At 43.7% G+C, this 27,646-nt stretch overlaps 1 protein-coding gene across 1 annotated transcript in view; it reads right to left on the reverse strand.

Moving 5' to 3' along the window:
* Window positions 1–1,929: 1,929 nt before the first annotated feature.
* Window positions 1,930–27,646, reverse strand: part of SLIT3 (slit guidance ligand 3) — a gene marked incomplete at its 5' end in the record, with an annotated part of 534,750 nt that continues 509,033 nt past the window's right edge. The window contains 6 exons of the mRNA XM_082489776.1: window positions 1,930–2,239; window positions 3,374–3,582; window positions 5,802–6,087; window positions 8,440–8,594; window positions 24,804–24,934; window positions 27,279–27,519. Coding sequence (XP_082345902.1) covers window positions 2,001–2,239; window positions 3,374–3,582; window positions 5,802–6,087; window positions 8,440–8,594; window positions 24,804–24,934; window positions 27,279–27,519 — 1,261 coding nt within the window. The 3' untranslated portion in view covers window positions 1,930–2,000. The remainder of the gene's footprint in view (window positions 2,240–3,373; window positions 3,583–5,801; window positions 6,088–8,439; window positions 8,595–24,803; window positions 24,935–27,278; window positions 27,520–27,646) is intronic.

A 27,646-nucleotide genomic window follows, 5' to 3' on the forward strand; every position in this document is an offset into this window, starting at 1 on the left:
GCTATTATATTGGTTATGTCCCTTCTGCTCAAGTTGCTCTAGTAGTAACAAAGAAATACGAATGAACTGCTGCAGTTAAGGAGATTGATGTAGCAGAAGAACGCTGGGCACATTAGAGCTTTCTGGCTGCACGATGGCTAGATAGTCACTTTTCTGTAACGGGAAATAAACATTTATACTTGTCATGGCAGGGTTGCATTCTGTGCAGCTTTCCAAAGCCCCAGTCAAAAGCCCCGTTTACTTGATTCAACTTTCCTACTCATCCTTTGCTGAAGCCCCTCATCTGAAATCTTTTCAGAGAGACCAGTGAGCGTCCCCAAAAGGAGCTTACGGCTACTAGGAATCATCTCTGACTTCACCCCTCTTAGACAAATAGAAGAAAGGACCATAATACTTGCTATATTAGGGAAAAAAAAGAAATTACACTGATAATAGAACAGTTGTTGATGGGGATGTTTGAAACTTACGGTAAGAGAAACTTCAAGGTATCCATGGTACTCTTGGCATGTACTTAATGACCCTGAAAGGTAGCCCTGCCAAAAACCCTCCAAAATTCAAACTCACTCCCAGAGTCAATTTTTGCCTCACATTCGTGGTGAGAATTTATCCCTGCATTGATTTCCATTTCCTATTCAGCATTTGCTCCGAACATAGCTAAAGTTAATGGCAGTCCTTTGGGAGACACAAGTGCAGGACATGAAGCAGTACAGATGGAAAAGCTTTGGCTGAATTGGTCAATCTGCAGCAAATGCGAGAACAGGGTGAGCTGGAGCTGTGACGTCTCTCCTTGTGCAGAGAAGAGACTGCTGCTAAGGTGGACAAATGTCAACTGAATACCTTCACATGGATATAGTGCAACTTCTGTGTTTAAAAAGCTGTAGAAAAATTAGACAACTGCTCAGTACCAGAGCGTGGATGAACAGGCAGCTACAGCCCAGCTTACACCCAGGGCTGAAGCGGCAGTGGGAGTAAAAGCCAGGTGCGTTCTGGCACCTGCAACATTTTCATGCTCTTTACAACTTTTGCAAGTTAAAGTGTCAAGGCGAGACGAACTATGTAGCAGTGCATTCCTTATCTTTCATATACAAAAAAGGGCTCAAGGCTGGGAGCAAGAAGGCACAAACTTGGGAAATAACATAGCTGAGGAGTTTACACAAAAGTACTATGTCATTTATTAGGCATTACTTAGCACTTATTTCGCATTTTGCCCCCAATTTTCCCAAAGCAACATATATTTCCCCACTTCCTTTCCCTTCGTCCCCTTCTTTTGGATAAAGCTGCCTGTGCTCTATAGATACAGTTGCTGAAGAATATAATGTGAACACAGATAAATACAACATACACAGCAAAAATGTATTCTAGTATTACAATAGTCAAATAATGCAGTTAGCCTCAAGCTACGGCAGTGCCTACGTGCTATAGGGAACCAGTTCAAGAACAGCAAGCGGGGCCACTGTACAGGAACAAACCAGCGTCAGCAGTGTTAGGCAGAGCAGGGGACCGAGGGGGAGGCTTTCTCAGGGTGCCTGAGCAGGCGAGATGGCTGTCGGTCATGGGGATCCGCTCTCCGAGGAGACCTGCCCAGAGCCTCGGAGGTTTCTTCAGCCTGTACCAGTTCTGTGGCAGGTCCTTGGAACACCTTTACATTTGTTCATTGTGCATACACATGAAGTCACCCCTCACATTTCTCCTGTTAGGCTATGTTTTCTTTATATATATTTTTTTAACTTTTAACTTTTAAATTTTTTTTTCTTACAACTGTTAAAAAAGTTTCATGGTAAAAATAACTCACTATATGATACATATACCCAAAGTGGTGCGATACTTTATATAATAAAAGATGAAAATAGTCACTTTCCATAATAAAAATAAGTTCTATTTTTTGTTTATTTTACAATATACTTAATAATTCTTTTCTTCTTCTTCACTCTGCAAGTAAATAGGTCCCGTTTTGATAGCACTTCTGAGTTGATTAAAGTGGCGAGAGACTGGAGAATGGCTTATAAGCATTTTGAGCAGCCGCATTCCACATGTCTCTCCAGTTCTTCTGTGAAGGTGGAGCCATCCACGCACTGGAAGAAGTATTTCCGCCTTTTGCTCCGGAGAGGAACGCAGCACTGCCCATTGCCGCAGCCGCCACGGCATTCCAGGCGGGGTACTTTGGAGGCAGTGGCACACGACGTGTAGCCCTGCTGCTTACGGACTACTTCTCGAATTATCTCTCCTTGGCAGAGATTCTCTAGTAAGACAACAGAGATGTAGAGGGAAAAAAAAATGTGGTAGCTATTTTGCCAGATATCCCCCAAACATCAGCAGACAGCCCCGTACATGTAATGATATCCAAGGCAAACAGATGGCATGAGCAGGACCCTAATCTTTTACTGCTTTGTACCTGCCATCAAAACAGAGCTTGTGTTACACAAATGTGTAATATCCGGCACAAGGCAGAGGCCAAGCAGGCCTGCTGGCTTTGATCAGCAGTTCTGGAAGTGCTTTAATGAATGCTGAGTGTTGAATCCTGCAACACTCCTGCAAAATATGAATTAGTTTTACTATGTCTACTTCTCGGGATCAAAGGTCAGCCTGCTCTGCATGACATGAGCAATCTGGGATACCTGAAAATGTCTGTGCCGTTCTGCAGCCACTTTACAGGAGCCAGATCCATTTTGGTGAGGCTGTGTATGTGTATAATTTGGAAAGTCTGTGGTTCATTCACAGGAAAGGCACTACCTAAATAAAAATAATACAAGCCAGCTCCTTCCTTCTGTACAGGAACAAGAAAAGGCAGAAGGGATGAAGATAGAACCCACTGAGTTTCCAGCGAGTGTCTTCAGGTCAGGCAGAAGAGTTGGGCCCCAGCGCTAGTAGGAAAGCCCAGCATGATCTGTGGGATTCCCCAGGAAACCTGCCCAGCTGCATCAGAAGGAGCGAGCTGAGAATCTTTACTGCCACTTCAGATGAGCAGTGCCTCCTGCTCATGTCATCTACAAAAGCCCTTGGTGTGCAGGGTAAGACCTCCTTTCCCACCACTGCAATTAACTGATCACTGGTTGCTGAGGGTAAAACTCACAACAACCTCTCCTTTAAACATCCCACCAGAATCCTGAGAGCAGCAAATCTTGAGGATGCAGGAGACACAGAATGACACCCTTCACTACATATGTCCCCCTTTCCATATGTTTGGATAGTAGCTAGCTAGCTGCTGTGTGGTTCTTTTCTCCTCCCTGTATTGCTCTGCAGAGGCTGACTTAGCTTTATTTTCTACTATTTGCCATTTACCCCCAAATATGAGTCTCATGGAAGAGTGATAAAAACAACAGTGCAAACCAGAAATACAGCAGAGCAACGTCCTGGGCCCTGTGGCCAAGCGTACCTCTGTCACAATGTTCTCCACTATAGTTAGGATCGCATTCGCAGTAGGGTTCCCCATGCTCGGAAATTTTACACTGCCCGTGGTTGCATTTCAAAATCCTGCAGGGATTTGAGGAATTGTTCTTCTTGTCACAGTACATGCCTGTGTAGCCCTCCATGCACTTACAGGTGTAAGCAACATTGGCCACCATGCACTTACCATGCAGACACCTGGAGAAAGAGAAGCATTTAGAGCTGGCCCGTGTTTGACATGAAAGTTCCTTTTCCCAGGGATGTTTGGTTTTGGCATTTCTGCCCATTTAATTCCAGGATACTAATCCAAAACCAGCAGTTCAATGTCAAAACACTCTGAAGAAGCTGTGAGTTTTCAGTGAATACTGGATAACATTCAGAGAATACATTTAGAATTTGTGATCCTAAGTGATTTCTTTGAAAAACATTAAGCTCCTCCGTGAGCACGGACCAGCGCTTGGCACCCACACAAGACAGCTCACATGTACAGCATCAGCATGTACAACTAAGTGCCAACAATCAAGCTGCATGCCCAGGCTTCCATAGCAGAATTACTCTACAAATAATATCAGGTGATGAAAAACTGTGATAAATGAAGGTGCTTGTGAAAAAGCTATGCACAGGCAGCTATTCATGGGCAGTTGTAGTTGAAGGGTTCCCTGGCTCGTGTGGTTTGCAGTGAGCTTCGGTATTTCTGAGGAATACCACAGGGAGGGGTGTTGATCCTTAGCAGGTTCTCCGACACCATCCCTACTTCTGGGACAGGGACAGACTTGGAATGGGCTGAGGACAGGGAAGAAAGCAATACTGTCCAGCCAAGGAAAAACTGCTCAGGGCTTATAAACCTTTGCTATATCAGGTCCTACTTGACATAAACCAATGTCTTTCTCTTATTTATTTTCTTTCTGGTACTATAAAGTTGTTCCCTGTTTATGTTGAGTCCTTGTACATTTCAGTTTTAAGCTTTGAACTAAAAAGCGCAAATAATAAAAGCAGTTTCAGTCAGGTCAAGACACACAAAATACTGTAATAAAGGGAGTCACAGTCTACATAAACCAGTATTTTTTTCCCCACTGACCAAAGATGTGCTTGAATAGTAATTCTTGTTATCATCAGCTACCTGTTCTTTATGGTTGCATTTCGTCACTCAGATTAATCTGTGAGTGTTGGAGCAGACACCTGCCAGCAGGGCACCGTACTCCCCTGGACGCAAAGGGCTTAGCTTTGAGGAGACAGCTCCAAAAGGCTGAAGTGCTTTAATGAAAGGTGGGACAGTACATGAGCATTAAAAATACACGCAGCTACCTTCCTTAGCAAGGAGGCTACCTTCGTGATTGCATCACCCTCCTTAGATTGAGAGAAACAATCCCTCATCATGTAAACATCTGGAACTCCCTTATTTTTCTCTGTCCAACCACAACAGCTTCATGTTGACGTTGGAAATTCAAGGAAACATTTGGGCCTCTGAGTGTTCCTTCACTTGGGTCTTCATAGCTTTGGCCTGTAAACTGTCAGGTGCTTCTCAACACCTTCCAGGGTTCAGTACTTTGCAGAATTAGACCCAGAAGCAACTTTAAAATGGTACCTTTGCCAAGTAAAATTTCTGCCTTAAAGAGAGTGATTTTTCACTGTGTCAATTTACCTGTCAAAAGTATGTGCTTGTGGAAAGCCCCTTCCACAGATAGCACAACCAAAGGAGCTTCTAAAACAAAAGTACTTCCATCTGTTTATGAAACAACACTGAACTATGCAGACTGCTGGTCTGTGTTGGACTGTTTCCTTGTGTACTCGCCATAAGTAAGCTATTCATCCAGTGTTTCTGATGGAGATGTGGTTATTGAGCCTTTGAACTGTGAATGCTTCACACGCATGCTCCCTTCGCATGCAACTCCACACTATCCTTTAAACTTGCACTTTAAAGGGGTGTTTCAGAGTGTAATATTTAAGTCAGCTATTTGGGAAATTTAAAACTGTTCATGTTGGAGCGCATAATGGTCTTTAGGGAGTCAGTCTGAACACTGGGTCCAGTGCTGCTGTGAGTATATCCCTAAAATGTGCTCCTCCCATCACAGGTAGCTCTGCTCTGGGTAAGCGCAGGCAGTCGCCACCTCAGAGGGAACCCATACCCATGAACAGGAGTTTGCATATTTCCATGTGCAGAGTCGCAGCTGAAAGCACAACCTGCAGTATTAACACCTTAGCTCCTCCAGGACAAAGAGCTCATTTGGAGAGTGAGCAACATCAGAACAAGAAGTGGAAATTGAGAGTTGCCATGGATGCTGACTCACAACTGTCAATAATTCACGTGGGAACCCAGCACCTTCAAAAATAGTCAGATGTAGTTTTACAAGATGAAATGTGAAACATGCGTTAGCTGTAAAGCTTCCACCCTCCCATCAGCATTTCCTCGAGCTTACTTGTGGTTAAGACATGGGTCTCCAATTTCCTGGTCACACAGGGGACCCGTCCAGCCTGGGTGACATTCACAAATCACACTTGTTTTCTCTAGGGACCGGCAAATACCGTGCTTGCAGATGTTACAGGATTTGCAGCCAGGAAGGACTCCTAGTGACTGCTGTGGTAAATCCTTGAAATCCTGCAGCTCGTTATTGATGCGGACATCGTGAATACATCCATGAAAACCATTTGGTGTCTTATCTGCACCCTGGCGCAGTGAAGATAATCCAGTAGAGGTCGGGATCCCTTCAGATAAAAACAAAGAGGGAAGGTTTACTCACAGTAACAATGATAGCACATAAATTATAATTGCTAACGTTTCTTTTGTCACAGCGCCTTAAAATCTTTAAAGAATCCATTTGCATAGGACCTTTGTAAGGGAGCACAGTCTTATTGTCCTCATTCTGGAAATGGAAAGAAACGAAAATAAAATCACTTGCCCAAGCTTACGTAAGAAATATATGACAAAAAAAAAAATGCCCCATTTTTTTGGCTGATGGCCATATGTTCTTTTCCTTAGTTAATGCTCCTTCTGTCTATAGTTTAATAGCAATTATCTTTCTGAAAGGCTTAAGAATGTCTTTACTTGCCAGTAGGTAGGTACCACCTCTGGGATACTGCCAGGTAATTCGGCATTACTAGATCCCAGCATTAAGACAGGGAGTGGTAAGAGTGCACCCCATTGAACCTACTGCAGAAGAACTCTAGAGATGGGGAACAGCACTTCAGGAGACCAGGCCAAGTCTTTTTGGTGAGTACCCTCCGTCTTGTTCAAGCGCTTGGAAGAGTTCACACACTCAGCTGGCCAGCAGATTCTTCTGGATGTTGTGTTACGCCCTCCCCCACTGACATCCGCTTGGGCTGCATGAGCACAGGAAAGCGCTTCCATTTTCAAGTGCATAAGGCCTCTAAATTTGCTACCCATAAGTAACTCCACTGTTAAAGTGGCCTTAAAACAAAACCAGCACCTTTGTTTAACTGTGCATTAGGAGGAAAGTTGCAGGACCAGGTGATGTACTTGGAGAGACGGACAAAATTCCAGGCACGTGAAAGCTCAGGTATGTCTTGAAGCTTAGTGTAGGTTAGGAACAATTTCTCTGGGGTAATTTAATCAATTACTTTAACTGAAGGGCAGCTGGCATCCATGGGAATGCTACATGCAGAGAGGTGGCACATGCAGAACAGTGAGGGTTTAGAAAGAAGTAAGAATTTTAACGGACAATAAAAAAAGTCCACTGAGCCCATGGCTTCTGGTATCCCACAGTCCTTCACTTCAGGTCTCAGATTTGTCCTGTGAATGCACTTTTGTAGGTACCTTCTTTTGAGAATTAGTATTGATCCACAATGCTCATCCATTAACAAAACTTCTCCGCGTGATTACTTCCCAAGTTCCCTGTGTATAAATTGCTGTGGAGTTGGCATCTTTTATGCTGTGCTAGAGGGAGAAATTGTGATGGCCTCACCAGCAGATTATCTTTGATGCATAATGCTCTTTAATAGCCTGTGACATTCTTAATAGGAGCCAATTACAGAAGTTCGGCTCTGTATAAAGCAAGATAAGCCAGTTTTCTGATTTACAAGGGCAATATTCAGGGTTCTTTTAGAAAAGTGTTATTAAAGGGAATTATTTACAAAAGGCTTGACCACCACCAAGTGAAATTGGTAAGTTCTCATATTAGCTTCAATGATCTGGTTAGAAAAAGCTCAAAGACTTTCTGCGTCTATTATTGTTCTGCTGACTTTCATATTTAGAATAGGCTGACTAAAAATTCAAGAACTCTGTGTCACCGAAAGGGAGAGGTTTCAACATTCAGTCAATAACAGAGCTGAGGGAGCTCTGGCAAAAACAAATCAATCGGGCAGAGCACAGCCTTCATTCTGTGTCTCATATCCAGACACATAATCAGTGGGATACTCGTTATTCTGGGCATCTGCTCCCCACCCCACTTGGCCTCTTCTTCCCCCAAATTCAGTACTGAATGGGAAAAAAAACTTCTTAAATGGAGTTTGGTCAGTTCTTACATCTTTCTAATACTGAAGCTCTGGCTTCATTTTCCAATGAGAAGACTATTAGCCAAGAAGTTCTTAGTCAGCTTGTGTGTTAATGTGGTTTGGAGGTTTTAATCCTCCCCCCCCCCCCCCCCCCCCCCCCCTCCAAATTTTAGACCTCTATAAAATTTCCAGCAGACATATAGCTCTTTTATGGCATATTTAAACCTACTGACTATTGATTTGCTTTTTTGCAGTGACTGTTTGTGATACTTGCATTGAAAGCTTTAGAACTGGCCAAGTGGTTGCTCTTGCCATGGCTGTTGTAACAGAAACTGCCTGTGCTGTGCTGAGGTTAACGTGCCTGGGCTGGTGCGCGAGCTTGTGCTGGCCAGGTGGTGGGGTGCTAGTGGACTGTGGAGTAGGAAGCAGAACGGCAGAGCTGTGGTTTCCAGGCTCTCTGCTCAGGGAAGCAACCTCCGGCAGAGGGGAACAGCAAACTAGTAGTTTTTCCCCCCACACCCTGTAGAGTCCTCTCCATAGGATGGAAGATGACTTGCTTCTGAGAAGACTTGTTAAAATCTCAAAGTCCAGAGCAAGTCACTATACCTCCAATGTAGAGGGGTGTGTTGAGGCTGACAGAAGACTGTTTCTGGAGTTTTCCTAGACTCTTGGGAGTCCCCTTGTCCACCACCAGGTTCAGAGTTTGATTCAGCATCACAAGTTCCACACTATGAAACTGCCCATCGTTCACTGTTTCCACACTAAAAGTTAAAGAAAAAAAGAGAATTAGAAGACCATGTTAATGATGGACCGCCTCTGTGACATGCTATCTCCTGGTATTACACCTTGCAAGGCACAGCTCCCATTCCATGCTCCTTTGCAGGCACCGTGTTCTCGATATTTCTTGTAGCATGAGCCTCCAAAGTACAAATGTAAACATTGCTGATGCCTGCGCAGGAAGCGCCTACACACATATAATACTCGAAGGGACAGCTAGCAGAATAGTAGCTACTGTAGTTGTGTTTCCCAGGGCAGAACGGCAAGGGTGTAGCTACATGATATATTGGCCTTGGTGACAAAACTACTTTAAATCCTCTATTCTGTGCTCTCAGCCCCAGCTTGCTGCCCCACTGTCACGCTGCTTGGTGCCCACGTTGCAAGCCAGATCACCAAAATGATTTATTTTTGCATGGTTAGTTTAAACTCAAATTATTTTACAGGGCCAGGGAGGGACTGCAGTTTGGGGCAAGAGACAGCAGGGGCCTCTGAAACCAGCGTTTCCTCACAGCAGAAATATCTTGTAAGTACATGCTAAGGCATGAGCACAGGCTCAGTTACTTAAAGCCAGAGAAGGAATTCAGGAGTTTTGTCTTATGAATCACTGAGGTACTTTATTCAATACAATACAGTCCTACCCGAATATGAGGAAAACTGACAAATTGCTACTCCTCTTTGACAAACATTTGAGTGTAGATTGAGGCTTGAGAACAAGCCAGCATAAATTTTGGGGGGGACAGGCAGCAGGTAGCCAACTAAGCAGACAAGATATTGTCTTGTATTTATTGCTCAGGCGTTTTGAACACTGCTTTTTCAAACGCACAAAGCCTGCAGTGAGTCAGGTAACTCAACAGCTCCTTGCTAGTCTGCACCATGTACAACCTTCACCTTCGGCTTCAGTTCAGACTCCCAGAAATTAAAAGATGCAGTGGTACAATTCAACTTGCATCACACTATCATTTTTTTATTTTCAGGACAGATTCAACTCTCAAGCCTTTATGCTGCACGTTGAAACTCTAAAACAACTCGATAGTTTCATGCACTCCTAGAAGCAGGGAGGGGCAAGGGTGGGATTACCTGCTCTGGTGCAAAAAGGGTTTCAGATTAGGCTGGTAGTTATAGACGTGATGGGACTTTTCCACTGCTGTAGATGTAATTAAATGGTACAGCCTCTGTTCCATATGCATGCAAACACCAGTGCATAATGAGAATCTAATAGCAGTAGCGGTTACAGCCGAAATTAAACTGTGGGCTATGTAAACTGCCCACATGCACAGTGCTGCCAACACATTTTAAGCTTGGCCTACGAGCACCCTTTTCCAAATTCCTCCCGGCAGGCTCGTTAGCTGGGTGGCGGTTCTGTTACATATGGATAAAGACAGAAAATACCAACTGTGGTATTTAGGCATCTTGAGATACTGCTTAGCCAACAATCTGGATATGGGATTGCTGCACAAGTAGTAAATACCATATTAAAATATCAAAGGTTAGTTTTAAGAATGGGTTTCTGCTATTCAGATGGCCCATACGCTCCGTATCCTCTCTCAGTAACTTACAAAGTCCTAGGTCAGATTCCTTTCAGGTGTTTTGTAAAGCTGAAAGGCAGACGTGTCCCTCAGCTATTTACCAGCTTTTCTTTACTATCAGTGGAGAGGAACAGGCACACTTAAGGAGTGACTCATCTCTAAGGATGAATCACCTTTTAGACGTATGTATCCACTTCTCAACTTAGATGACATGCTGCCCATCTTTAGCACCCAGTCCTGCGTAACTGATATGTTAGGGCATTGTAGCATGGAAACAGGACCTCAACTTCAGAAACAAATTACACGACTTGGAAATTACCAGAATTCAGTTGCTCCAGGAAGAAGTTTCATTTTTATAGTGTTTTACAGTAGACCTGAGATAACCCATTATACATGAGCAATGTCAGGCAGCAAGTCAGCACTGCAGGCAGTGCTGAGGATGCGCTTGTTTAAGAAGAGCGCACCACTGTTTCAGAACTGGGCTAACTGTGCCTCTACAGCGCTGCTGTCCCCACAGGTTTTGGGGATGAAACATGAACACGTATGCCTTTAAAAGTTTATGGAAGGTTACACAGATAATAAGATGACAGCAGTACATGAGCACCTTTGCTGCGTGGCTTTATGGAAACATGAGCTAAGTCAGTTCTGCCACAGAACAGCCCCCAGGAAAGCTCTGCTGGCTGAACCGCTCGGCCTTGACCTGCAGGAAAGCGGCTGGGCTGTGGTTGGTGCCCATCCTCAGGATGGCGAGAGAGCCCTGGGGAGCCAGGTCTCAAAAACCTGGAGCTGCTGGTACTGTTTGAAGTGCTTTTAAGAAAAAATATACAGGTTTGACATTGTACAAAAATTGAGATCCAGTTGATCCAGTAGACAGTTGATCCAGCAGACAGTCTGGCTCAAAATACAGTTATATCAGGGCCACCGCGAGGGCAGTGGGCCAGGAGAAGAGGCTGAGGACTTACGCTAGACGCAGTGCCAAAGGTGACAGAGTGTGCGCACCTCAGAAAAGCAAGCCTGTCATCGCTGTACCCGAGTTCCTTATGTAGGGGCCCACACCTCTAGCAGACTACTTTATGGATTGACAACTCATTTATAAGTTTGAAAACAGCTGGTCCAAACTTTCTGTTTAGATATTCTTGAATTCTGCTAAGTATCTGCCACATTACAAGGAACAGCTGTGTTACGGCAACACGCTGACTGGGTGATCCCTACATACTCCCCGATATCTAACTGTTGTGTCGCAACGCTTAATTCATACGGGTAAAGTACTTAGACTTCCAGCTGAAAGGTGCGAGATAAATGGAAATGCATATTTGTAATTGTTAGCTTATGCAGAAGTGCCAATGAAAGGAAGAAGTATAGCCAAAACCCTTCGGCTCTGACAGCTGAGCAGTGAGGAGGTGGGATGGATGGCTGTACGACGGGGAACCCTTCCCAGGTGGGATCAATATATGAAGCTAACACACAAAACTACATCGTTATCTGAAGAAGGCCAAGCTAGACCATTTGTCAGAGGACAACATTATCACGTCTGGCAGGGCTGGCTCTTCCCTGGGCCAGGATTTCACAGGCATTAATCACCTACTCCTCCACAGCGTGTGCTTTTTCCAGATTATGCCTCGACTAACAGGCAAACAAAAGTCTGTGTGTCCTGGCGATGGAAGCAGCCACCCCACGTGGTGCTCGTGCCTTTCAGCATGCCCAGGGCTGGTATTTTCACTGGAAAGGGAGGAAGAGGTCCCTGTCTGTAGGTACATGTGGACGAACATTAATCAGTTCTGACTCTTTCACTTTGTAACTCTGAATTTAAATAATCTGTGTCTGGAAACAAAGTGATTTACAGCCACCACCCAATCCTGCAGTTCTGTAAAGCAGACAAAGTCAAAACAGGCAAAGCACTCATTTGCTTTTTAAGAAGATGCAAACGTATGATAGAAAAGCTGAATGTGGATGGCCGGGATGTCAGAAAATCCCCAGCCAGGAGATACGTGTGTTAAAGCACTCATTGCTGTTGCTGACAGAAAGACGTTAGGATGCCTTTGGATTTTGGGAGAGATGGAGACAACGTTGGGGGAGAAACCAGTGGTGAGAGAAATGCTACATGAACTCTCCTCAGAGCCTCTTATGTAGCTGGGCCTTTAGGAGACTCAGCAATCGTCTGAGACAGTTGGAGACAGTGGCTTGGCTGGAGATGAAGGGAAGAAAGCCACAGACGCTGAACAGCGCATCACAACGCAGCTCGCAGCACAAACTTGCTGCGCTCGGCTTTTTTTTCAAGGGGCCTCTTCCTGACCCAGCTCTCTGCACGGGTTTTATTAAAATCTTAATTGAATTCTTATTGGGGATCAGGTGGTCTTACAGAGCTTTTCCTTCTGAAACAGCCCACGGTGTGTAAATACCTGCCTCGGCGCCCGCCGGGGACGCCATCGGGTTTCCGCAGCGCTGCCGGAGGGCGCGGGGCTGCCGGCTTGAGCGCTGCCGGGGCCCGCGGCGCAGCAGCGGGCGGAGCGTGGCCGGCGGGGCCCGGCGGAGCAGCGCAAGGCCGGCGGGGCCCGGCGGAGCCCGCGGCACGGCCCGAGCTGGCGGCGGGCGGGCAGCAGAGGGCGATGGAGCATCGCGCAGGGCGCGGGCGCAGCGGCGGCGCAGCGGTACGGTAGGGTCCGGTCGGGCCCGGGGGCGCTCGCGGGTCCGCGCAGAGCCGCGCAGCGCAGCGCGCCCGAGGGCCGTGCGGGGGCTGAGGCGCGGTTTGTTTTGGCTCGCTGCTGGGAATCTATTTACTGCAACGCAGCGCGCCGTGTTACACACCTGACAGCTGACTTGACTTTACCCAACTCCTGCCCTTTGGCAAAGGTTTTCGTGCTTTATGGTTAAATCAAAATAGTATGTCGGAGCAACGCAAGGGAGAGGGGAAAGGAACGGAAGGAAGAAGCCAAAGGGCTGCCAGATTTGAGCCAACTGCTTTTCTCGGGGGCACTAACAAACCAAGTCCCGGCTTTTGAGATTTTTCCAAGCTATTAAAAAAGACAGCTATGAATTTTTAGCCAACTTCCAAGTGCAGTGTTCTGGGCCACCACCGTTGGATATTATATAGTTTACAATACATTCTTGTTGAAAAATGGGAGGAATTATGTTTGAAGTGTAAACATTTGAAGCGTAAGGATTTTTCAGGAATTTAACAATCAGAGTTGCTAAAAAATAAGCACTAAACCGAACCAAAAGACCAGTTTTATATAAAACTACAAGATTCTTCAGGACTTGGGAATTTCTTCTTGTACTGCACTAAGCAGCCCGGTGAGGGCCTGTCTCATTGGACACCCTGTGGACTGTACTCACAGTCTCTACAGGACCTTCACGGCAGTCTTGTTACAAACTTGATGCTGAGAAACCATTTCAGTTCCCTTCCAAGTGCAATCACTTCTGGTGCCTTAAAGTATGTACCCCGAGGGGAAGGAAGTAATGCAGAGCCCCATGCAGAGTGCTGGCAGGAGCATTTCTCTGATCAGTGGTGCAGTGAGCACATCCCAGTCGGATCTGGCTGCCCCCCGGGTGCCTCCCCAGCAAAGGGGACACACTTGCTGCTCCCCAACCAGCAGCACCCCTCACTTTTCTGTTCTCTGTTACATTTGTCTTCTCATAGCACAGGTTATGTCTTGCACAATCCGTTACACTGCTTTCATCAGGCTTATCCTAACCTTTCATTACCCTCACCGAAAGCTGGCTATGGCATCAGATTTGGCCAAAAAAAACCCACCCCAAAACAAAACAGGAAAATCCTGGGCATGTGGGAAGAGCCCAGCTGCCAAAGCTCATGAGAAGGCCCTGGGTTCAGCATCCTCTGTTCCCTCCGTGCCCAGGCGGGAAGCTCGGAGCTGCCCTGACCGGGAAGGGAGGCCACTAGAGAGAGCTCTAGACAAGAGTCGTTAAAATTCCATGTCACAGAGAGCTGGCCTCATCTGTCACAGCAATTCTGGCAAGATGAGCACACGGACCCATTGCACAGGGCGCTGCACACAGGCCATGGACACCACCTCTGCCGAGGGCTTAGACTCCAGAACACAAAGAAATGAAGGGAAAGGCATGTGTATTAAATATAAAACCCCAGAGAATATATGAAAGAACTAATTTCCACTCTCACTTTTGATCTATTTCTCTTCTCCCTCCTATATTTTCTTTCCTCTCTACTCCAGCCCCAAGCACACACAGATGTTATAAACACCAACTCCCCTTGCTCCGATACCCATGAAAGATTTAGAGCTGAGCCACTGTAAATATGCCAGTGAACAGAAATGCATTAAAGGATTAAAGCATTTGATTTTAACTTATAAAATTTGGGCTTTAGGGTTAGTTTTTTCACTGACATGTACTGTACATTCAGTGTAGACAGCAGGCAACAGCAGGGCAGAGAAGTCAAAACCAAAAATAGCTTGAAGTATCACAGCAAACCATGTCACTGAGGAAATGTATAACCATTAGTTATGCAAATGAGGACATCAATTCATTAGCTACAGTCTCCGGATTTTCCTGACCTCTGTCTTAATGGGGACATGCCTCATTTGAAGCACAGAACAAAGCAAACATAAGGATAGTAAGTGACTAGGGATTGAAGGCCACGGGGAACACTGAACTTGGATAATCTTTGAAAACATTTGAAGCAGAAGGGAATAGCCAGAAATACATGTCCAAAGAGCTTAAGGAGCTCACAACACACGGGAAGAGCAGGCACCAGAGAAGAGGTACCAAAATCAAGAAATACAAGGTGAGAGCTGCAGGGAACCGCACTGAGGTGTTCGCAATTTGGGAGCTGTGAAACTCACACTGTGCCAGGCTGACTTCGGGTATCAGTGATGATGGTTTTTCACCTTTCCAAGCTACAGTTACCTCCTGCCCTTAGTTCCTGCTATAATCAGTCCTTCGCCTAAAATAGATTTAAACTTCTCCATGGCAACAAAGGCAAAATCATAATTGGAGTAGTGTTTGTGCTGCCTCTACAATAACACATCACTTCAAGCACTATCATCTTCAGAAGCCAAATAAAACCCACATGTTGAGAAAAAAGTATGAAAAATGCTAATGAAACACAAGGCTAGGGAAATAAGAGGTGAAAGAGATATATTAAAGCGTTCAAGTTCACTTTCAGCTTCAAATATACTCTCTTCTGTTATGTTCAGTCCTGTTTTACATGACTCGAGCATTAGGTCTTCTAGGCTGAGAGCACTTGATGTTAAGATTTTTTTTCCTTGATGCCTCCATTTTCCTTTGCTTGGTTTTATACCTTTTCTCCTACTTACAACTCTGTAGACCACCCAAATAAGCCATCTTTCTTTTCTTGGTGTTTACAGCCCTGAAACACTGGCAGCTGATTACCGTATCTCCCTTAATGATCGTTTGGCCAGGCTATGCATATCTAATTTCCAGTCATAATTCAGTTCCTGCAGCACCCCTGCCAACAGTGAAAGTTATTGTATTACAGACCTTCTAAGGGAAAAGCAAGGACCTTTGCTATATCCCTGCAACATGCAATTAACACAATCCTGACCCCTTTCCCTAGATTATTCATAAAAGGGACGGGTTCACGGCCAGGGAAAGCAGTCCTCGTGTGCAGGGAATTCTCACCGTGTCCCTGCCGTGGGCAAGATGTCCGACACCTCCCTCCAACCTCCACTGGTTTCCTACAGTATCACCGTGTCTCAGCAGAGCTGAATACTTCAGTCTGCTCACTGAGGGTTTGTTAAACGCAAGCGTAATGGCAGTAAATATAGCTTGAATGAACTCTTCAAGTCTGAGGCCTCTCCTGAACGACAGATCTCAGTGTTACTGCCTTTCCATCTTACTCCACCAGAACAGGTTTGCACATCACGGCACACAGTGTATTGCGGTGCAATGAGCTATTGCATCTCAGTGTCTTTACTGTAACATGCATCATATAACGTAACAAACCCAGTAAATACAGAGTGTAAAAACAATCACATATAGATTCTGCAATGCTATTGGGACTCATTAAATCAGTTATCCTTAAAAAAAATGACACGGCAAACAGCACAGAGGAAGGCAGGTCCTGGCACAGCAGCAGGGCCAGTGACAGCACCGAGTGCCACCTCCTCCCCAGCGAAGAGACGGCGGGGGACATGTACAGTAGCGTGGCACACACCAGGACGTGCAGTGGCACAGCCCCCCTGCCCCATCAGGTTGCAGAACAAACCAGGATGCTTGTGTTTACTTTTTAGTGCCAGTATCAAACAGTATTGAAAACAGCTCTGCCATTCAACTGGGTATCAAATCTGGGGTTCTGATGAAGAAGTCCATCGAGTATCTCCACAGCCATTTCATCACGGAAATACTTTACCCCATCTGTCCTCTTTGCAGCTCTGGAAAATATGAAGGTATCTGCCATTTAGCAGCAGGGACCAGGGCCACTACAGAAGACAATTAAAAGTGCTTCTAATTAGAATGAGAGAATGATGGGTTTTAGCTGAAATCAGAGGCTAAGCCCCAAGAAAAAAAAACTGTGTCTATTTAGAAACCTGATACACGGTCAGGAAATGAAATTGTTTCCACCTCATCTGTGGCAACATCCCTACAGATGTATGCCTCTACTTCCACAAAAATAAACAAAACCTGTCGCTCTTTGACAACCGGAATAGCAGCTGCTGTACCCAGCTTTGCCAGCAGCACTGGGGCAGGCTAGCAAACGCAGAGCTGTGGGTCACGATGCTATACTGGGAAGAAGCACTGAAATAATTGTGCACAGAACCATGCCGCACCTCCGTGATCACCCTCAGTGCCAGTTCTGCAGGCACTTCTTCTAACAGAGACTGTACCGATTGAATCCAGAGCCTGGCGCTTGGCATAAATGGGATATAAACCTATCACACATGGTACACATCTAAACTTTCTGTTAGTCATCATGTTTACAAGAAATTTACAGGCAGAAAAAAATAAACATGTTATATTAGCTTGCTACATTTTGTTGCAAGGCAAAAAACCTCACAATTCCAGACATGAGCCAGTCATTAACGCATAGGAAGTTTATGAAGTCATTTTGACTATGATCAGGTTTATTCCATCATAGTCTATTACGAGACTACTTCGACCTTCCTCTGATGTAATCAGTGTTAACCAACTTTGTCAATGTAATACTGGACTAAAGACCTATGCTATAGCAAGAAAATACCTTTTAAAATACCTTTGCACACCTTTCTCCTAGTTACTGGAACCAGAGTTCAGCAGAAGAGCATGTTTCCAACATGCAGAAACCAAAATGACTGCTCAGAAGGTGGACTAACATTGGCACTAATTTATGAGGGCTCAGGAGTTGCCACTGTCACGGTTTCACTGATGCTCTCACTAGAAGAAATAGTGAGGCCATGTTACAGACCGACTAATGACTAAATCAGGTTATCTGCTGGGGTAGAAGAAATAGTTCTTATTTCACAATTACTTTTGGTTTGGCTGGGCAGTTTTAAGGCTTGAACTGAACTGGCTAAAACTCAACCCTGCTACTGACTTTAACAGGGGGAAACCTTCATTTATAATGTGGGTTTCTGCATTTTCAGCAGCAATTTTCTTTTGATGATAGAGTTCTATTATTTTTAGTCATAGTCAAATCACTGCAGAGAACAACTTCTGGCTTCACCATTCATTTTTACATAAACCCAAGACTACTTCAAACATGAAAACCAGCAAGCGCTTGCAAAGTGCAGAGCTACTTCTAGGGCTCAGCAAGCTTCCAAATGCAAACATCTTCCTTCTTGATGCTCTGAAAATACTTTTGAATGGTCAACACACTCCACTGCAAAGTAAAATGTCCTAACTGTGAAGGATTTGCTTTCCATCTTTAGGCGTAACCCTCTGAAGTGTCCAATTTGGTCAGGAGAGAGAGAGGAGCTGCATGGGGCCAGTACACTGGGAAGTGAGACTCTAACTAGAGGCTGAACTCAGGGTATTTTAAGACCTTGATTCATTTTGGGTGTGTTCCCCTCCCACCACTTTTGTTATGAACTATCCCTATCTCGTCACACCTCATTTCTTCTTGGGATTAATACTGGCATCTCGCTGACTTCACTGCATTTTTATTATTATTCTCTGCTGAAAGAAATCAGCATTATAATGTTACTGTACTAAAGTATATGTACACGTGCACACTGCAGTCCTCTGCTTTGCATAGCTCTTCCTAAAAGGCTGCTGATCAACAAGGCAACCAGCGGGATGGACACAGCGTATCTGCTCCTGCTTCCCTCCTGTCCCCTTCAGCTGAGAGTGCTGCTGGGAGATACAGGTGAAGCTGTGCAGAGGACAGGTATGCAGTGACTAAAATAACAAGGTACAGACCAGCTTACGGGTGTCTGTTTCTGGACCCTGAAGAAGGTGATCTGGGGCTCAGAGAAGGCAAATGGCTTTAGATGTCCTATTCCTACCTTCCCGTAGCTGATACACAGACACGCCAACGCCGACTTGCTTTGTGAAAGGTTTTGCCACCTTCTGATAAAACATCTCACTCTGAAACACCCTACACGTATGTGTAAGGTTACAAATAGAGCTGTGGGTCTGCAGCACAGTGTTTCTGGGTACTCAGCTGTTACACTGAAGAGAATGAGTTAGGCAGAGGTGAGGAGAGAGAGAAGAGATGAGAAACTGTCATTCTTGCAAGAGATACTGAAGAGATTTACAAAGAAAAAAAATTCATTCAGCTTAACAAGATTTTGCCTGCTAAGTCCTCAGGCAGCCTGAAGGACAAAACTTTACCCTTCTTAAGCTTCATCTCGGCAGAAGAAAGTTTCTGAATTTCATGAAAACAAATATTTGATTCTGAACCTAATGATAAAAGTTAGATGACATTTTAAGGTCTTGGCCTTACATTTTCACTATCCTACTACACAAGAATCCAAGAAAAACTAGGGAAATGCAATGTTTGTAGTTTGACAAGAACTCACACGCTTGTCCTTTTTGTCCCATTCAAATATGCCAAAGCCCTTTATAAAGGCAAAAAAGAATTCATCTGTCCTTTGCGTTGGCTCATGCAAGATGTATAAGTACATTCAAATTTTACAACTTTTACTGTACAGGTCAGAGATTAATACTGGTTTCTTTCATCATATTTGATGTGAAATCCCTAAGGAGTACCTGAAAAAATAAGAGTCTGTGATAGAGAGAATAAAATGAATTGCAAATATACAGAATTGTTAGGAGCTCAGTGATGTCTCATAGAAACCTCTGTAAAACAGTCTATTCAGAGACCATCCAGAAGTATCGCCCAGGAATCTCACGAAGGACAGGCACAGCACAAGCTGCACACTATGAAGGTATGAGGAAGGACAGGACCAGTCATGCAGTGAGCTCTGTAAAGAGAGTTTTGGTAAAAACTGGGTTTGACAAGCTCTAATAATGATGCTGAGAATATTTAATGCTTTCACTCCTCCAGCAATTCCTCCCTAGAAGGCAGTGAATTAATGGTGAAGCCTCCCAGGCTGTTTTGCAGATAAGCTATTGCGGCTAAAGAGAGGTGATTACACCAAAATCCCATTCTCCCATATCTTTGGAAGGTGTGGAAGTTCTTCCATCACCAAAGCAACTGCTCAACCTCAGCACCAGAAGCACGGAGACATCTATGAAATCTGAGTAGAGGAGCAAAACCCTTGAGTAGTACCAAGTTTAGTTCTTTGGAGTGGCAGGGCCAGGGACCTTTTCATGGAATCGTTGAATAGTTTGGGTTGGAAGGGACCTTTAAAGGTCATCTAGTCCAACCCCCCTGCAATGAGCAGGGACATCTTCAACTAGATCAGGGTGCTCAGAGCGTCATCCAACCTGAGCTTGAACGTTTCTGGGGATGGAGCATCTGCCACCTCTCTGGGCAGCCTGAACCAGTGTTTCACCACCCTCATCGCAAAAAGTCTCTTCCTTATGTTTAGTTTAAATCTACCCTCTTTCAGTTTAAAACCATCAGCCCTTATCTTATCACAATAGGCTCTGTTGTTGGACGAGTGCTGGTGGCCACACAGGCTGCTGCCCGGGCTCCCGCCACCATGGGCAGAGGCTGAGTGACGTGGAACGGATGCTGCCAGGGTCAGAGCCTTGCACTGCTCCACAGCCCGGAGGGAGAAGGGACCTCACCATCCTGAGACCCACAGCACATTTCTGAAACACTTTTTCTATTTTTTGTACATTTCTGTACTGTCTGTGCACAGAGAACCAGATTTAATTTGTCATCCCACAGTCATCCCATATGAGGCAGATACAGTAAGAATTTAAGCTCTCTTATTTCAGGCCTTTTGCTTTAACCACAAGAACATCCATCTATGCTATGTAAGAATTAGCCAGACCATGTGACTTGCACGATACAATGTATAAGAAATATTTTAATGATGTAGCATTTTTGAAAACAGATTACGCAAGGATACTTTTAAAAGGAATTGTAATGTAATTTGGGTGTAGGCTCTGCAGAAAGACAAATACAATTCATTCTTATGTTTTCCTAACTGCCTCCTTTTTCACTGCTGTCAGGAAGCCTGCATGAAAACATACGATTTTACACCAATGACATCTGCACCTTGCTCTTTACCAGATACGGCAGTCTGTATGCAACGTGGCAATCTGGGAACTCTGGAGGAAATTACATCAGTAGTTTGTGTCAAATTTCTATTTTTCATTTCTATTAGGAAGGATTAATTTAGCATCCAAATCAATATGACTGTGCAGTAGCATAAAACGTATCAGAAAAAAAAAATTATGAGTAAGGTCTCATCTCTTGTTCAAGGAACAGCTGTAAGAAAAAAGACTGACAATAGGAAGCTATCCTTATAGAACACAGTTAAACACACACCAGTATCAATGGCTGAATGCTGAAACTACAGAATTACATGCTTTTTGTTAATTCAAACTTTTAACAATTGGAGCATGGTAGTAAATAAAAGCAGCACATTCTTCACCAGTGGGTATCTTTAAATTAAGGTAAAGTATCTGTCTAAAAGATTTCAAGAACTCCCTGTTGGCTCAGTAGTAAATACTGTCATGGTATGGAAGAGTAACTCTCACCAGTGCAGAAACCAGGAGGTCAATAAAGCACTCAGAAACAGACCTCTGTTCTCATTTGTGCATCTACAGAATAATTAAATAGACTATAAGAAACAAGGAATAGGAATCCTACTTCAAAAATGGGTCTTCTAGAAGGTGTTTACTATGACGTCCAGGAAACTTATTCTGCAGCTTACAAGTGAGGAGTTCCACTGACAGACCGGTCAGCTTTTCTTTTAAAAGGGCAACTTCAATCATTGCATATTCATGCATTACCTTGTATTTCTTTCTAACTTGACTATAAATGGCAATGTATTTTAGGTAGTCTTTTCCATTGGACGTTTGCTGACCTTCACCTGGCTAGAATGAAAGAAAGCCCAATGTCAACTTTAACCTTTCTATCCAAACATACCACAGGAATGAATACACGTAAAGCAAATCTGAACGTACAGCGAGTTAATCTTGGGCTTTTCCAGACTAACTTTGAACTGCGGTTCTACTTAAATCTGCTCAAAGGAGCAACTAAGGTCCAGGAACAGGCCGGCTGCAATAGCCACACACAACCTGCCTTCACAGAGCAGATAAAATGAATTGCTCTTTCCCGGCACGCCTGCCACGTCCCTGCCCTCAGTCTCCTGGAATGGCTTTGCAAAGTGCAGCCACTGCAGAACACGCCGCAACCATCAGTTCAGAGCACACACCCCACGCCTCTGGTACGACCCCTCAGCCTGGCTGGACACTAAGGGGCTGGCGGAGAGTTTGGCAACGTAACACGGCGCGCACTTCATCCTTCCAGCACCCTTCTGCTGAGTACTACTGAAAGCTACCACCACATATGCCTTACTGGCTGCTGCCTTCATAATCTGTCTGACAACAGGTTTTATCTTATCCCTACAGAATATTACCCGTATTAGCCAAGTACTTTGCTAATTTTACTGTTCTTAAGTACTATTAATAAATCTTATCATGGAGACTCTGACGAAGAATTACAGATAAAGTGGCTTGCCAATGACTTCCCACATCCCGTCATGGGAGTACCTGAAATAGCCGGCAAAACATCTCAGTTACAACATAGGACCGGGGCAATTCTAGATTTCCTGCAGCTGTAGCTGGCACAGTGCCCCCCAGGCCACATTTTAAGACCTCCTCCTCTTTTGGCAGACTCTTCCGAGGAAAAACAAGAGCCAAAGCACTGCTCATCTCTTCCGAGAAGTGGACCCCTTTGGAGGACAGCAGCGCCCGATATTGCCCGTGAAAATTAATCTAATAGTCTTTCAACAGAGCTTCTCAGCATAAGTGGATTGTTTGCCTTTGAGACTGAGATGTAAATGAGGCATCTAAACAAGCCTGCAAGGAGTAGGCAATAGAGGGAGCAAACTGTTTTACCAACGGTGAGACGAAGACTCGAATGTCCCAGGTGCTCCGACTAACCTTATTTTTAAACGAAAAATTAAAAAATCATAGAAGTCGCAGAAAAGAGTTTCCCAAATCCTTAAGGTTTAGGTAAAATGCATCACGCTGAATCAGCTATTCATTTTGCCAAAATGCAAATTAGGAGACAATGCAATTACAAGTACAGATAAACTTATTGGAGCCAGTACCAGGTATAAAAGGACTTCCATGTCTCTGGAGAAAGCCTTTAAAACATCCAGAAGGAATTAGTGACACAATTTAGAAATTATGGCCAATGCCTGAATAATAGAAATGATTGACCATGGTCCAAGCTACTAAAGGAAACGTGGGATTTTCCATTATTTGGTGTTTTCCTGTCAAAACTCAGTGCCAAGCTGGAAGTCATGTCTTAGCCAAACAGAGCTTACGCCTTAGCTAAAAGTCAAACAGGATATATAGGGAGGTCAACCCAGATCCACTCACGCCTTCTACCCTTAAATCCTATGATTGTAAGGAGAGAAGCAGGTTTCCTCCCCCTTCCTCAGCCCTTAAGGAAAACAAGTCTTTTAATCTATTTAGAGGCCTTTTTTGACATTCTTTAGCTGCAGTTTTTCTCAATCAACCTAATCTTTTCCCATCAAGCTCCATGCTAATCCCATTTTGCTCCACTCCTTAAACTAATAAAAGATTAGAGTGACATTTCAGAAAGGGCATCGTATTAAGCAGTTTCTTTCCCATCTCAACAGATCACACAGTACAAACGTAGCGAACAGGGCATTAATCTTATGGTAATGAGGTGTCAGTCTGAATGGAGACCTCCTCCTTGATCAATATGAAGGGCGCAGGAATAATGAGGACGCTGCCGCTTGCCATCTCTGGCAACTTTGCCAGAAGGCAGCAGATCCATAAATTGTTCTTGTGATGGTGGCAACAGCTCTTGTTACCACGCTGCTCCGCCCTTGACAACGGAGAGCAAGCATCCACACCGATCCGTCACCCCCTGTGCTACCCACACATAATGAGCTTTTCCCTATGTTCTAATTAGCAGCGTAAAACTGTTTAACAACTTCAGCTTTGCTCTAACATGAAATCAATTAGGGTTAGCAGCCACACACAGAGAAACATTTCACACCTATCCAGCTGGTGAAAACCACTAACAAACTACTTGCATCATTCCTACAGTGGACAAGCCATTGCTCTTCCTGGTGACATCCCTGCACTGGTATTATTCAATTTCCTTTTATACAGAAAGAATTTTCTCATTTTCTTAAACAACCCACCATTTCCCTTCAAGAAAGCTCTGCACAGTTACCATGCTCCTGGAAGACTCAAGCGTTATCAAGTGCTGAGAAAACTTGCCAGAAAAAGTGCAGGCCCGTCCTGGTTAGTGATACTTGCTGGCATCCTTTCACTTGCTCTAATAGGATGCTTTGCCTTAAAGAGTGAGGTGGGCTGGGAAATCCAGCTCTTCCGCACACACAGTGCCATGAAACTGCACGGAACCCAAAAAGACTCCACGTGGTCACAACTGCATGTTTACACAGAACAAACTGGAGCAACAGGGCTTAAAAATAATCAGAAGGGAGTTAAGCTGGAGAGAGGGCTGCTAAAGGAACGGCAGAAGACACGAGCAGCACATCTCTCTCTCCTAGGAAATGCCTCCGTGCATCGGTTTCATGTTGACATTTGCTTTTCTTTCTTGTGACTAATGAATAAAACTTGTGGGTTGGGTATCCCCAAAAGTCAAGTGTCTGAAGGTCAAAGTGCCCTACGGTTTACCTCTGTAATTTCTGCTTATTCATGGTTTGTGTAGTTACTGCTGATATAGGTAAGAGTTCTTCTAAAAATATTCACCCTGTAGAGGAATTCAGCCCTTCTCCTATTTTGCACAGTCTAGTCCTGCAGTTGCACAGTCCCTGTTATGCTTTGGTACAGTAAATTAATGCTAAATATGAACATCAAAGAAACTGATTACTTGGAACTAGAATTTCAAGGACAGCAGTCACCATAAACTAAATCTTTACAGCAGTTGAGAAAACACAACATTTTTCTGCAATCACAGTAGAACACAGTATCACTGATATTGTCAATAAATGCCAATTTTTAACCGTGCAGCCTCTAGCTAAGTCTTTATTCTGACCTTCTTATCTAATTACATACCTAAAAGAGATACAGTGAAGTAAAATAAAAGGTTCTTCTCCCGTGCACATTTCTTAGCAAGATCCAACCTCTCCATCTTTACTGTCTTGGTCAAGCTTAGCTATTTACCTGTATACTGTGGTAGGTGGAGAATTCAGCGTGTCGTAGATGAGCCTCACGTGTCCTTGGTACAACTCTAGAGCCAAAGGGTCATTGTCTCCTTTGTATAATAAGATGCCATTGTCCTTGTCCGTTGCTACCTGTGAAACATGAATAACCAGGTGAGGTTGCTTGAGAATGATTAAAAAAGAAATAAACCTGTATTAAGAACCATACCAAAATCATATATGCAATTCAAATATGATTTAATAAATCATATAAATGAGCAACAGCAAGAGCCGTAAGACCCAAAAAGGTCTTGGTGACATTGAGTGGGCTCATACACAAACAGGTTGGCCTCCCGCTAAGAGAACTAGTTTTCAGGAGGTGAAAGCTGCAATTTATTTGATCCCTGTCAATAGAATGTTGCTGTATTTTTGGCGACACATGAATTTATTTCTCAGCTACTACCCCAGCTTGAAGTGGAGGCTTAGAAAATCAACTCTGGCATTACAAGCAGTGTGGCACAATTACAAGCAAACAAATTTTGGCAGGCACTGATCTGCTCACAGACTTCCTATGGACGTGAAGAAGGAAAGAAGGACCTGTGTCCACATCTGGCATAACCATGAGTTATTCACTCAATTTGAGTTATTGTCAAGTCATGTGGTGTTCAAATGGGACGTTTAGAGAGTCAGGAAGAATGGAGTAGCCCTCGTCCCTCTAGCTTTGATGTACATCAAGGAAAAAAACATATCTTGAACACTGAATCAAAAAACAAGGATTCCACTTTCCCAGTCTCCAACTCTCAAATATCTCTATAGTACAAAAGAAAAAAAAAAAAAAAGGCAAACAAACCCAAACTAGAAGGACAAAATGGTATTTTTTGGTACAACTTGCCTGTTATTTTCACAGCACACGTTTCTCGAAATTTCTTGCTTACTTTTTTTGTTATAGCTGTTAAATGCCAAAACTAAATAGTAAATTTATAAATTGCATTTTATAGATATTTAAATACTATCCTTTTGCCCTTAATTTTTTTTTTCTTGAGCACTTTTTAGTAAGATTTCCTCTATCTGTTCTTAATAATCAATGTTATACTCTATTTTAAATTTACTAGTGATTAATTACTGGATGCAAGAAACATTCAGGGAAACAAGAAGTGAGAACATCATCTGCATGTGCTTTCTGTAATAATCAGTTTTATTCTTCAAGCTGTGGCTGATGTAATGTGTTTTGTGCACTTAAGAAGACAATGTCCAGATTTTCAGCTTTAAAGTTGACCTATAGTATTTGAAGCCTTTGAGGAGCCATATTCTAGAGTGCCTATATTTTAGAATCTCTTTTGTGATATGAAAAAAATGGGAATGTTGAAGAAAAAAAATGGAGTTTCAAATATAGATGAATCAGCTTCATCTTCATACTCATACTCTTCATACTCAAGCTATTAAAGAAAAGATAAATTTTAATTACGGAACTTTATCATTAGAATAAACTTTGGAGGAACCACCCTTTTAAAATCTATTCCTAACGTGGAAATTCGGTCCTTTTTCTCATGTCTTGACATTGGTATTTTAATTACAACCAACCTCCATCAAGCAAGTCTAGAATATGATTTCCAACTGTGGAATACAATCTCTTGTCAAATTGAGAAAATAAATGCAATAAAATAAACATACAGGGATGATTTTTCTTCTCATATGTTTTGAAATGTTATGCTTCCTTTGCAGGGTGAATCTAGCATAGAAGTAGCCCAGATTAACACTCAGTGGCCTAAGAAAGAGATGTGTCATGTGTCATATATGCTCCACACAACTCTTTTCTAGAAAATATATAAAGCTAGAAATTATTCCATTTACTTTGAGATGTTAGAGGGAAGAGAGATCAGTTTAATGCCTACTAGATTGTGAATGCAAATAACATCCAAATTGCTTAAATATCATATTGCACTAAGCATCCAAAATACCTTTGATCCACAACCACAAAGATGCCAGTAGTGGCATGGCACCTTTGATACCTATTTTCCATTGCCTTACACCAAGTTTAGGTGTAACAACAGGACTGTAACAAAATCCCAGGCCTTTTATCTACTGAATGTGCGCAGCAAAAGAGTAAACAAAATATTGTCTGGAAAAGCCATTTAGAGCAACCTCTTTTAATAAGTCTCCTAATATTAAGCACTAATTTCTACAGGGTGAAACACAATGCTGTAAATCAGGAAGAAGACAGGAGGTTTGCTGAATCATCTCCAGTTGCGTTGCCAGTCTGGTAATGAGAGTGGTGAGATTCTGGAGGCAGGATATGTATCCACAAAGGTACTATGGTGCCTTAGTTGCTCCTTAATGTTTCAATAATTTTAGAGCAGACAACTGGCTCACAAGTTGTCTCTCACTTTGTCAGCATCTTGGTCAATAGAATTTCAGAATAAAATTCCTATATATATATGTATATGTACTATTGCTTAGAAGAGCACTGGGCTGGCAACCGATGTTCTGCATGACATACCTGGAGGGAGATGTTTGCCTGAGGGCGAATTTTGGCTGATGGCAGCTCCACATAGGAATCCTTCCCAACAAAGTTGACTGTGATGAGCTTCTCGCACTTCTGCCCAGCAAAGCCAGCGAGGCAGCGGCAGACGGGCTCGTGGTGCGCAACGATGCACTGTGCCCCATTCTGGCACTCATAGTTATCACATGGGCTTGTCTGGAGCAGAACCATTGGTGGAGGAGTTTCACAGAAAAGTCCACTGTAGAAGGTAAAGGAAAGAAGAAGCGGCTTTACTTATCAGCATTTTTTTAAGGAAGAAAAGACTTTCAGACGCCGATGTTATACTACTACTGTGGTATAGCAACTCCGAGACTCAGCTACCACGT

The sequence above is a fragment of the Vanellus vanellus genome, assembly GCF_965231255.1.
Source record: "Vanellus vanellus genome assembly, chromosome: 13".
Lineage (NCBI taxonomy): Eukaryota > Metazoa > Chordata > Aves > Charadriiformes > Charadriidae > Vanellus > Vanellus vanellus.